Here is a 12,740-nt window from a genome sequence, read left to right as displayed (position 1 = left end):
GGGGGGCACCGACGAGGGGCTGGAGAGGGTCTGAAGATGAAACAGACTGAGAGGATGAAGCAGCCGTCAAGCTTCATAAAGTCAAGGGTCTAAAGCACCAAATGGAGAGGAACCTCTGGAGACGGGGCGGGACTAACACCGTGAGACAACAGCAGCCAATCACAGCCACCACAGCCCACTCGGGCATCGACCGATGTCATGTCACTCAAAGCCAATTGAGGAAGTAAATTAGCCATAGTAAAAAAAAAAAGCAATCCATTTCAACAATCTATTTGTTATTGTATGGTCTCTAAATACCCTTTTATCTGAAAGACAGTCAAAGGATAGCACAATTTACAAAATTCTAAATTTAGAGACACTTTTATTGTGTTGGGATTAAAGATGTCAGTTAGTAAAACCTACTTTGTAATTTATTGTAGAAATTAATTAACTAATGTTGTGTCTATTTCATATACTGTGTACGTATTTCCCTTCGGGTTAGAATATAGTAATTACAGAAACTGTCAACAATCTATTTGACAGTAATAGAACGTATGACTCACACAACATGTAAATATTTGTGTGTTGAAAGTGACTTGAAGGCATTGTAGTAACAGGGAGTGAACCTGAATGATTGATTCAGTAGGTAAATCACGAAAAACTCAGAATCAAAAGTATTATAATGTTCTTTATTAGAGACATAGTACGTCTTATAGGTGTATTGTAAACAGTGGTCACGTTACTTGTGATTTGCAGAACAGAGTCTTATATTCTTTCCAGATATGTCTGGTGGGACACTGTTCACTGTTCAAATACAACCTGCTGCCGTGTTTCGAACCGCATCATACAAAATATCTCAAACTCCTGCAACACTCTTTTCTACATTACAAATGACCTTTTTTTTTATAATAGAGGAGATAGAGGAGGCACACCACCAAGAACAAATAAAAGCAAATGTTTTTGCTTGTCGATATGAATGATGAAACAAGGCAAGACGGATGAACCCTCCAAAGTGCATGAGATCATCTTCAAGCAGGGTTCTCCAACCCTGGTCCTCGAGGGCCGCTGTCCTGCATGTTTTAGGACCAGGATTGGAGAACCCTGTCTTAAAGCATGCGGATCCTGAAGTTGCCAGGCCAAATCAGTAAACAAACATTATTACTTTAAAGCTGGACAATCAAATTCTTGATCAAGGCTTGAATGCTAAGCATTTTTACCACAGTATTGCAACATGAAGTATAACATCACACCTAAACAATATTAATGAATTGTTAAAACAAATAAAAAAACAGGAAAATAATATACTTTTTTTTGTTGTTGACCCAAACTTCTTATCACCAGTCCCAAACAAATAAATCACACACTAAAACTAAATAAAAGATATTAAAAGGATACCAACCCGTAAAAAAAAAAAGTGTTCTTGCATAGCCAATGCCAGCGCTGTATGTCATTAGAGCAAGATGACTTACGCCAACATGACAGAGCACTGCATCGTTATCAGGATTTCTCTTCAAGAAACAAAACTGTTCCGATTCTCTATGTGCTTCCAAAACAGATCTTTCTGTTCTCAGCTCTGCGGCGGCAACAGTGCACTGAGAAAGCCAGGAGAGTGCCAGGAATGGGCCAGCATAAATAACATCCCTTACGTTTTTTTTTCAAAAGGGACATACCCACAAACTTAAAACTCAGGACAGGCTTGATGGACAAAACGTTGGGGTGACACAAACACACACAGAGGAAAAGGGCAGAAGGCCTTGATAACCACCCTGGTTCAGAAGCACTCTGGTCTCAAACTGGCTCGCATGCAGGGGCAGAACCCATCCTCCCCTCACCAGTCCATGAAGAAGAAAAAACTAAACAAAAAACCAAGCATTGAAAGCCTACCGTCACCATCACATGCCAACACACGGAACACCCTGATGCTCTGAGGACCCTCAACCTCCCGTGGAGAGACCAGCGTCACCGCCCGGCCAGCCTCACCCCGTCACCCCCGAGGGGGAGGATCGTCAGTCCTCGTAGTCCGTGGACTCCTCCGAGTTGTCCAGGTCCACCTCTTCCCAGGACGCCTTGGTGCGCTGCTCCCAGTTCTTGGCCTGGTGGAGGACGTGGCGGGGGAGGAGGGCCACGCACGCCGCCAGGCCCGACACGCGGTCCTCGAACGCCGTGCCGCTCTCCCACAGGTCCTCGTCCACGTCGTACACGTGGACGTACTTCATGCGGTTGCTGCGGTCGTGCGAGCGCCCGCCCAGGACGTAGATGCGGTTGTCCAGAACGGCCACGCCAGGCTCTCCGTGGCCCAATTGGAGCGGGCTCACCACGGACCAGGAGTCAGCCCCGGGGCTGTAGCTCGCCACCTGGAAGGGGTTAGATTAACAGGCAAATGTCTGAGCGGTTATGGGAATCGGGCTGTTCATCAGAAGGTTGCGGGTTCGATTCCCGTGCCGTGCCAAATGACGTTGTGTCTTTGGGAAAGGGACTTCACCCTACTTGCCTCGGGGGGAATGTCCCTGTACTTACTGTAAATGACTGTAAATGTAAACATCTTTAGTCTTCCAGACCCCTAGGTCAGTTATTAAACCCCCCTCCTTTGCATCGCTTTGGATTTTAAAGTCAGCTGTATGAATCATTTGACATCTATGAACTGAGACTATGAACTGAGCCTGACAGGGTTGTGGATGGTGTGTTGATTCACACCCCTCATGTTTGCTTGGATAAAAGCGTGTGCTGCAGTACAACAGTGCAGAGAAGCAGGGCTGGGCCACGATACCTTGAGGACGTCTCTCCTGTAGCCATGTTCATCGTTGCTCCCTCCGATGACGTAGGCCCGGCCCTTGGCCGATGCCATGCCGTGCCACGCCCGCTCCACAGGGCCCTCGGCGCACGCCGCCCACTGATTGGCCTGCGGGTCGTAGCAGTAGGTCTCCTTCAGGTAGGCCGAGCCCCTCCGCCCGCACGTTATATAGATCCTGTCGTCCACCACGGCGCCCGCGTGGGCGTACACCTACGGACGGATCAAGCGGACCCGCTCAGACGCAGTCAGACTCGATCGCTCTCCCTTCCTCAGAGGCAGCCGAAAGTGAGGTGACGGCGTTTGTCATCAAAACACCGCAATAGACCTAACATATGGTGGTCTGGTTGTTTGACTACATGAAACATTTCACACATCGCTGCTGTGCCTCTCACATTTGTCCTAAAAAGGACTGGCGGTGCCTCGGCACTTAAGTGGTAATGTAGTACCCTCTAGTGGACGGTGGCAGTACTGCATGTGGATTATTTCCGAATATTTTGAAGGATCGCAGCGGTCGACATACCTCTTTCCAGAGGGCGGCCACGTACTCCCAGGTGTTGGTGTGGGGGTCGTAGCGCTCCACGCTCTTCAGCTCGCAGCTGTAGTCGCGTCCGCCGATGGCGTAGATGTGCCCGCCGGCCACACATACGCAGTGGTCGGCGTGCTGCTGTAGCAGGGGTTTGATGGAGGACCAGTTGTTGTGGCGAGGGTCGTATCTGAAGGGGGACAGGCGGTGGTCATCCAGAGAGAAATCACTTTCTTTGGTGGTCAAATTCAATCAGCGGTAAGCAGATTTCAGAGCGAATTAAAAGGTCAAATTGAATCAGGCGCAGGGCCGTCTGGATAAAGAAAACCACAGACCATCTCTTCAGATCAAAAGACTTGTTTGTGTATTAGATGGCTGTTGCATGACAGAAACGTAAATAACATCTGTTTCACAGTGTGTTTCGGCACTATCCCGGGTCTCTACCAGTTCAAAAAGTCATGTGTGTATTATTCCAGAAGCCTATGACAACAGAGCGACTAAGTAAAAGGTGGACCTCTCTCTGTCTATCTAGATCACATTAAAACGTGTCTGTACCGGCCCTGTGGTCCTACCTCCAGCATCGAGTCTCCGCCCGGAAACCACCAGTGTTTTTGTCGCCTCCGATGAGATAGACGAAGTTGTTGAGCACGGCGATGCCCTGGTTGGACATGTGAGGGGCCTGGGCCGCCGCCAGGGACCTCCACTCGCACCAGCTGGGGTGGTAAACCTGGAACAGGTCCTCGCTTTCGGTGAGGGAGCCGGAGGAGAACATGCCGCCGAAGGCCAGGAGGCAGTGGAAGCTGGAACGGGGCTGGGTGAGGGGGCCCTGGAGGACGGGCTGCCACACCTCCTGCTCGTGGTAGCGCAGGGCAGCCGTCACAGACTCCTTGAGGGGACAGTCGCTCAGGCGGCCCGAGAGCCTCTGCAGAACCTGCTCCTCCATCAGGCAGAACCGCACCGCCTCCAGCATCTTCAGATCGTCCTGCGGGGGGTGGAGAGGGGCAGGGGTGGCCCAGGGAGGAGGGGGGATCAGGGTGGAGGTGTGTGTGGGAGGGGGGATCATATACTCCTGAATAGACAGTTTCATGCTTTCCTTCCAAGCTCCATCAGCGAACCGGTTAGAAACTTGTTCTTCCGTCCACATAGCACATAGTGCAGCAAACAGTGACGTAATGACGTGGCTCTCCATCGCCACGGGAACATATTCTATCGGGGGGGGGGGGGGGGGGGGCTGGCAGCAGGGGGCTTAATGTTGCGGGGCGGTGCCGCGGTGGTGGATTTTCAAGTCATATCATTTTTAATTCTCGTTCTGTCCTCAGGGGGCGCTGCTGCAGAACCCTCAGCACCCCTAGTTCCCGCCACCATTCAGCTCTCTAGCCTGTGGAACACAGCCAACCTGCTCTCCCAATCTTCCCAAGTTGAACCAACCGCAAACCGGCACAAGGCCACAGGGAATGTAGTGTCTGAGAGGGGGGGGGGGCGGGGTGGGGGGGGGGGAGGTAGACAGGACGGCCTTACCTGCAAGCACACCTGGTCCGTCTCCACCTGCTCCGGGCTGTAGTGGTAGTGCAGAGCTGCCTCATACACCTCGTTCTCCGAGGCCACCTCCAGCTCGTTGCTGCACAGCACGCTGAACACTCTCTCTGGGGGCAGCTGGCGGTACACCTCGGTGCGAGAGAAGGTCTGGATGTTGCGGAGGATGTAGGAGTGCACCTTGGCTCCCAGCTGTCGCAAGCTGTAAATGTCCGCCAGCTTGTCCACCTCCAGGATGTTGCTGTCGTCCAACCAAGAGAAGAGGAAGTCACAGCAGAAGCCAATCACGTCTTCGATCTATTAAAGGAACCAGGAAGTGAGGTCAGTGGAAGGGTCACAGGTCACAGGCTACGAGCCATAACCTCCACAGTTACCCAAACGCTTGGATTTCCTTTTGGGGGATAATAAAGTTAATTTAATGGATACCTACATTACATTCACATTTATTCATTTACCATAGGATACCTGTGACAGCTAGAAGGCTGAGAAGATACCTGCATGAGAGTGGCGGCACACAGGACCTCCTGCACGTTCTCCAAGTCCAGCTCCAGCTCAGACGTGTAGATGAAGTCCAGAAGCTTGGTCATGGCTACGAACGTCACCCCGTGTAATGGGATGTCGGTCTGTTGAGTTTCTCTGAGGCCTCCGGCAAACATGCCTCTGTAGAACATGAATGCATGGTCAGCAACACACCCAGAGTCAATTTCAACTTGAACTAAGAAGGAAATGTCAGGTGGGTGGCAGCGAGCCTACCGGAAGTAGTCACATGACGCTGCCAGGAGAATGCGATGGGCTTTGATGGGCTTGCCCTCTACCAGTAGCACCACGTCAAATAGGATACCGTTCTCCCTCAAGGCAAGCAGGCCGTCCAAGAGACTGCGAGAGTGGACACTGCTACGGTACGTCTGACGGCCACAGTTGCTTGATGAGCCGGCAGGTCCACCCATCGTGCTCAGCTTGCCATCATCAGCCATTACTGGACAATCCTTCTACCTCACATTACTGGATAGTAACCCCTGGTCACATACACTGACGTCCGTATGGGGTTTACATCCTGCGGTTTGGAAAGCAAACATTAAGACGTTAATCTTAACAACTATATGCACATGCATTTAGCACTCACAAAGCACCGAACTGCAAGCTACTGAGTAAGAGCTAGGATAGGAAAATAAACATTATACTGAGATGTGCGACCTACCACGTAGGACAACTAGATCTTGATAGATACCTAGAGAATGGCTAGACTAGTTGAGCTGGTTTCAAACAGGCTGATTTACTCTATCTAGATAGCTAGAGCTAACAAGTTAGCCAGCTAATAGACGAAAGCGAACTTTTGAAGTCACACACAATTCGACTATGAACAAGCAAAGGTTATCGAAGAAGCCACCGACCGACATTGAAGTCGGATCGGTTTAGAAGTACATTCAAGATCAACTACAAACGCGTTCGATTTACAGCGAACTATTTGTCTTCATTGTGAGAAACGTTGTTGGTTTACTGTACTACACAATAATAAATAACCTGTGTTTACTTCTTATGTTTTCACCAGCTGGTACCACACACATACGCCCATTCAGTGTGAGATCACATCCGCCCAAAATATGTTATTTGCGCATTTTTCTCTCTCAAAGGGTAAATATTACCTGGTCGTCTCGGACGTCCTCCAAGCACCAGAAAGTAAGGAATATTATGTATAACTGATGATTAATCTAGCTTAATGTGTTTGCCACCCTAAATTACAGGGTATTGTTATTGGAGCTATCTGTTTGTTTAAGTTTTCTGAAGTTGTCATTGGTTAGAAATAGCGTTTTCAAGCAGCGTACACCAAACTCATTGCAATAATATAGGGAGTCACTGGGCATTATATTTCGTTCTTTCCTCTTTTTTCCCTCCAAGGGCAGTAAATGTCGCACTGTTGCTCCCCTGTTGACCAGAAGAGGACACTCTTTCTACATTAAACATGAACAGTTTGATTAATCTGTTTATTTACCATCTGTTGGCCAAAGAAAAAAATATGACATTTTAGAGCTCAAGATACAATTATCCTAGAACTGTTACACATACATTTCATTAACAATGACATGCTTGGGCCTTGACTATCCATGTACATATTTGCTGGTTACCTACAGTGTTTATGACTTAGGCCAAGTCATAAATTACTTAACCATGTTCTACCATGTGATTTATACTATGACCTTTATTATATGTCACATATAATAATATCATAAAGGTCTTGTTGTGAGACCTTGTAGTGAAAGGCTTGCCATCCTTGTAGATTAGCAGAGTATCAGAGGTGTTTTTATCGTCATTCATTGTATATCTGAATTTGTTTTGGAGCAGCTGTCATTGTGTCACAGCGTGACAGATGTTGAACCATGCTTCGGTTTTACAGTTGCAAACGCTGTCTGTACTTATCTTCGCTGAGCTGTCAAACAAAAGCAAGACCTCTAATATTAGACATATCTAATCAGCTTGTTTAGACAAAGGGGTTTTTCCATAGCTTCATATTACGAGTACTGCACAGGCTCATAAAGAGTTTTCTCCTGACCTGCTTTTCCTGTTTCATCAAGGCCTTCGTTTATGACATCATTCATCTTCGCGAGAAGCACTTTTACATACTGCGTGTTGTGACACAGGGTGTACATTTTACACTATAAAAAAAACCCCGGACCTGATGTGTTCAATCGCTTACTGCACTGGATGCTTGACACCATAAACCATGTTATTATTGAACATCGTTTCTCATATTGTGTCCTTGTCTTCTTCACTTTCAAATATGTTTGAAATCTAATCTGTAGGTCTTGTCAGTTTTATTATCACGATTTTGCCTTTTCCCAGGACCATGTCTACACCCAGAACAACTCCTTCCTCAAGTAAGCTCGAAGGCTGACAACATCTTTTGTTTGGTCTGAACAAAGTAATCAAAGCGACCACAAATGATTGAAGGGAACATAATTCAGTCAATATTAAACAGTGTTAATCTCTTTGAGTCAGTTGTCAGGTTCCTGCTGTGAAATTACAAACTGATATGGTGTTTTGCAAAGATAACAATGACCCAATTCATAGTCCTTATGAAATATTGTCTTATTATACACGCTGTCTATAGATAGTGATGAGAAAGGCACATGTTATAACTGGTATAGAGAAGCACAATGTCTGATTCCTGGAAATTATTTAATTAGATTTGTTTCCATGATTAGTTTTATGGTTGATCATGTCAGAAACATAAACTAGCTCTATCAACATAAAGACAGCCAGAGTATTTTCTAAATTGTAAGCATTTGACATGTCCAGCATAGCATTGTTAAACCTGTAAAATACAGTCTACTTTTGGCTTGAAATTCAAATATCAACACCCTGACCATTTGACCAACTGCATCTGTCCCACCTTTGTCCACTCTCCAAGATCTCAGCAAAGACTTATGGGTAATTTTCCTCAGTTTCAGAAAGAGAGGCCAGAGGTCACGGGGAGAGTAGGAAAATATCCTGTCAACTCAAATCCATCTATTATGCCCTCAGGCAATACAATATGTTTTTCTTAGGTTAAACAGTTGCTGACGTCGGCAAGTTGATATCAATGACTAGGAATAATGGGGTTCTCATTGCATTGATGTGGACTGTATTGTGTCTGCAGGCAGAGCATGTTCTGTCATGTGTGTTTGTAGAGTTTGTTATGATGAGTGTACAACACAATCTTATTCCTTTAAGGGCACAACCACATTAGTATTTGAATAACCCTGATGGATATCCACACTTTCTACGTAACTCTACATTTAGAGGATCTATCGAAGGATAATAAGAGAAGGAACATAACCAGTAAGGTCAGACTGGGGTCACTGAGTTTTGAGTTACAAGTGTCCTTCCATTACATTTTATTGTTGCTGTTCTTTGAGAAGACTTGTGCGAATATGCTTGAGTTGTTTGTTTATGTTGGGCCTCAGTCAAGGTCAAAGTACATCTGCTATTGTCATTAATATCTGCACTGGTCAGGAAAGGGACAGTTCAGCCCACTTAGCAATTGTCGTTGTTGAACATGAAGCAGACATGAAAGACAAAGACAAACTAGTTTGGGTTCTTTAGAGGGACTTTCCTGGCCTTGACATCTTTAGTGGAGGTTTAGTTTTTTTTAATGCAGTAGCTGTTTTCTGGGATTGAAAAATCTGTCTTTAAAAAAAAAAAGTGGAATCTGTAATATAATCCTTAAAGAATTAGGGAGCTATCCATGAAGTTCCCTAAATCGCAATGGCCATCGCACGCAACCCAGAGCTTTTCCCCTTCAAATTCCTCTCAAGCTTAAAGTATAGCGATGGTTCTGGGAATAACTGAACAGAGTCTTCTCAAGCTACAATAAGAACTAATAACCCAGAGAGAGGCCCCAAGGTCATCGAGGAACAGGCAAACTAACCATGCCTCACAGCACGGTGGTGCTGCTGGAAACAGGCGCAGGAAGTTTCTATGAAGAGGAGGTGGAAGACTTATGGACAATACTGCTGATTAGCACAGGGCAGGTTGGCAGCGCCGTCGTTCACTGTCAGCCACGGAACACGGTTTCCATGCCAACCAGAAGGCATGGATGAGCTGACTGTAAGAGTGTGGTTTTATTATTATTTTAATTTTTTGCTATTTGGATGAAAAAGACCATATACCTCACACCTCATACTGCTTTCAATGCACGTACTCAAGACAGAAACACCCAAGGAACATATCAAAGTATATGAAATAGGAATGGAGGGAGGAGTACAATCTGATTGCCTGAAATTGTTTGATTTAAATGTTAAAATGAATAAACTTATTATCTCTTTGTTGGTGAATCAGAGGAAGAGTTGTGTGGAGATTTAAATATGACTCCGAAAGGTTCTCTGTACAGTTTGGTGATTGCGAACATGCAATCAGTTTTCCTCCACACTAACATACAAAATCCCAAAAGACTGTGTTTGATTATGGCTATTCTCAGTCTCAGTTGACATTCTCAGACTGTTAGATGATTCCCTCTTTTTAAATGATATACAATGTGTTCTCTACCATCTTTTACAATGTAATCTCAGCCATGATTTGGACCAATGCGCCTGGTATATTTTCACGATCATAAATCACCTGGTTAAAAACTTACCAGCTATATTCCCTTTGTGATTTCTTATCTGTTCAATGTTCCATAGAGTTTGAAGGTTTAATTTATTTTTTTACTGTAATGATTTTACATATGGATCATCCATCTAATGGTATTTTGGGTGTGTTTTTTTTATTATTGAAAATTCTGTATTGAATCAGTTGATAGTAGAAGATATGTAATATGAAAATACTATTCCATCATTGTCATTTGGAAATATTTTTCAAATATTTAGGGAGTAGACACTGTATTTCATGGTAAGAGGTTTCTCTTCCTTTCTGAAATCTGTGTTTGTCTTTGGCCAAGGGGGTCAATGCTATAAGCCTGTGTCATTCTTTGAAAGGCCAGGACATTTCCATGTCTCACAGGGGAGTTAAAGAAGGGGGAGCAGTTAAGATCAGTGTCACAGAATGAGTGGCCAAACATTTATCTTATCCTACAGCAACAATTCAAGGCTATTGAAGATTCGAGGAATATGTGCTTTAGTCCATTCATCTTGAGGCTAAATTATCATTACATAAACAAACTAGTCATGCTATTGTGAGAAGGCTATTGTTTCTTTAGAAATCCCTACGGTGTTAGTGTGTTCCCTGTGTGTCTGAGGCTTCCTTGGCCCTTTCGCAAGCCTTCTCCACAACGCCTGCCCTGATTGTAAATTGCTAGGCTGGTTAATGACTTCCCCGAGAGAGAGGCGCTGCATTGCAAGGTGGCTGATGAGTTCTCCTTTGGTAAATTTCCGCATAAAGGGACCATGTGTGGCAGGAAAAGGACATTTCCCTGTGGAAGTGTTAAATGAATTGCAGAAGGCGACAGGCAGATTGGTCCAGACTTCCACAGCATATGGGGAGACGGGTGAAGGGGAATACAGGAAAGGGCGAACAGAAGGGTGGGGTCTGAGAAACGAGGTAACCAATGTCACCCTTTCCTTGTTTTTCCCGTTTTTCCCATTAACACTTTGGCAAAGCTCTGTTCATTGAATCGTGAATCATTTAAATGAATCATGTATTCAATTTGCGTAAATGATATCTAATGTAAGAATTCTCTTTGTGAAACATCCGTCAAGTTATTCTCTAATTTTATAAATCGTTGTGTCTTAACATGCACCAGAGAACCATTATTACCACCAGGCCTGCAGACTCCGGCAAGGAAGCAAATTATAAGATTAGACTGATGACCCCTTAACAGTTCTCAGGTGCTAAATAGCTTTTAATTTTCGCTGTGCCAAGAAACATCAGTCAGCAGCTGATAATATCTCCCATGTGTCAGCGGATCTGGAATCAAATCTAACTTCTTCCTGGGATCAATAATATCTTGTTCTCTCCACCTCCATCATAGCACGCTGCCAGACAATTCAATTCTCACCCCTCTCTGTTGGAAAAATGCTATTTTCAGATCTTTGAAATGTATCACCTTATTCACAATGGGGGTGACACAGTTTGGTTGGAACACAATCTATTCAACAGAATCAAGTTGTGAAACAAGAGATTTACAAAGATAAATACGGATCAGCAATACAAATGGAACATGTTTATTCAGAAATTAAATGTATTCCTTCTCTGGTTCCATGGAATGCTTCTGTAGGCTTTAGAGATCAGGTAGGCTGTGTATAACATTGATATATAGTACACAAGGGGAATCAGCAGGGCTAATACATGGTATTAGCCCTGCTGATTATACCTTTCTATTTGATAATGTAATTATCTTTTAATAAACCTAGGATTGCTGTTTGACTGCTCTCTCTCTCTCTTTAAGTCTCTCTCCCTCCCTCTCCCTCTCTCTCCCTTTCTCTCTCTCTCCCTTTCTCTCCCTCCCTCTCTCTCTCTCTCCCTCTCTCTCCTGTAAGTCCTACTTTAATTCCACATAAAAAATGTTGCGGTGCTCCATCTCATCTCTTCATTGTGCCTTTTCATTTCAGAATATTGAAAATGATTTATTACACAAGTCTGTAATGAGGCATGATTACAATAAAGTCATCTAAATTAATCTGTTCTATTACAGAGCACTATAACATGGCTTGAAATCTTTCCTTTAATGATTCGTCATACAGTAGTAGCTGATGTGTGTCTGTCGGTTGACTGAGGGTAGGTCAAGTACAATGTATCTGGAGTAAGAAATTCAGGAGGCAGATGTAATGTAAAGAGGGGAGAGGGCGGCTGTATTTGAACCTGCAACCTCTTAGTAAACTGCAGTTGAATGCTCCACCAAAAAAAAAGACAAAAAAGTCTGCTTGTTTCCCAAACGTTATTGCGAGAGAACTTATTTTATTTTGTTTTCTACACAGGAACAATCAGGTAAAGGCACAATGTGTTGTGTGTTCTGGAGGCCGCAGGGGAACAAACTGGGTCGGGGTAGGCTCAATGTCAGTCGGCATCCGCACGCCTGAAGGAGCTGTTTGTCATCCCAGGGCACAGGAGGCACCGTGGCCTCTGTTCTAGGCCAGGGTAATTTACAGCCTCGTGGGATTTATAGGACAGAGTGTCTGAGAGCTTGTGTCGAGGATAGTTTTCAGCTGGGGTCCATGGATGAGGTTCTGGGTCTTTAGTGCTGTGCTTCTCCTATCGGAAAGTAGCTGTTTGTGGATGCAGTTACCACGAATCGAGGGTGACTGGAAGGAAGTCAGGGTTTAAGAAAAACAATGTTCTCATCGTTTTTACAGTAAGTGTCGCACAGAGTTCATTTGGTATCGGCCAACCAGGCAACCATCATTAGAAGCCTATTGATTATGTGTTCCTGTCTTCAAAAGACTCATTAGAAAATGAGAAATTCAATTTATGAGATCACGCCTGTGTGAATTTACGTAATAGGCT

The 12,740-nt window shown here is 44.9% G+C and overlaps 1 protein-coding gene across 2 annotated transcripts; it reads right to left on the bottom strand.

Moving 5' to 3' along the window:
• Positions 1–649: 649 nt before the first annotated feature.
• klhl22 (kelch-like family member 22) lies at positions 650–6,351 on the bottom strand. Of its 2 annotated transcripts, none has more exons than XM_067228363.1 (8): positions 6,025–6,351; positions 5,580–5,880; positions 5,321–5,486; positions 4,812–5,123; positions 3,866–4,275; positions 3,291–3,483; positions 2,747–2,980; positions 650–2,333 (listed from the first exon to the last, which is right to left on the bottom strand). In XM_067228363.1, the coding sequence occupies exons 2-8, from the start codon at positions 5,798–5,800 to the stop codon at positions 1,986–1,988; spliced, it is 1,884 nt and encodes a 627-aa protein (XP_067084464.1). In that variant the 5' UTR covers positions 5,801–5,880; positions 6,025–6,351; the 3' UTR covers positions 650–1,985. The 2 variants fall into 2 exon arrangements, with proteins under 2 accessions (XP_067084464.1, XP_067084465.1); XM_067228364.1 differs by having other exon boundaries at positions 6,055–6,067.
• Positions 6,352–12,740: the final 6,389 nt, after the last annotated feature.

This window comes from Osmerus mordax, chromosome 24 (assembly GCF_038355195.1).
Source record: "Osmerus mordax isolate fOsmMor3 chromosome 24, fOsmMor3.pri, whole genome shotgun sequence".
Classification (NCBI taxonomy): Eukaryota; Metazoa; Chordata; class Actinopteri; order Osmeriformes; family Osmeridae; genus Osmerus; species Osmerus mordax.
This window is presented reverse-complemented; position numbering and strand designations above follow the sequence as displayed.

Excerpts from the sequence above, each read along its gene's own strand:
- klhl22 (XM_067228363.1), bottom strand. The coding sequence starts at position 5,800 with ATGGCTGATGATGGCAAGCTGAGCACGATGGGTGGACCTGCCGGCTCA. Across the intron at positions 5,487-5,579 it reads GCGTCATGTGACTACTTCCG|AGGCATGTTTGCCGGAGGCC; the intron begins GTAGGCTCGCTG and ends CATGTTCTACAG. Across the intron at positions 5,124-5,320 it reads GTGCCGCCACTCTCATGCAG|ATCGAAGACGTGATTGGCTT; the intron begins GTATCTTCTCAG and ends TTCCTTTAATAG.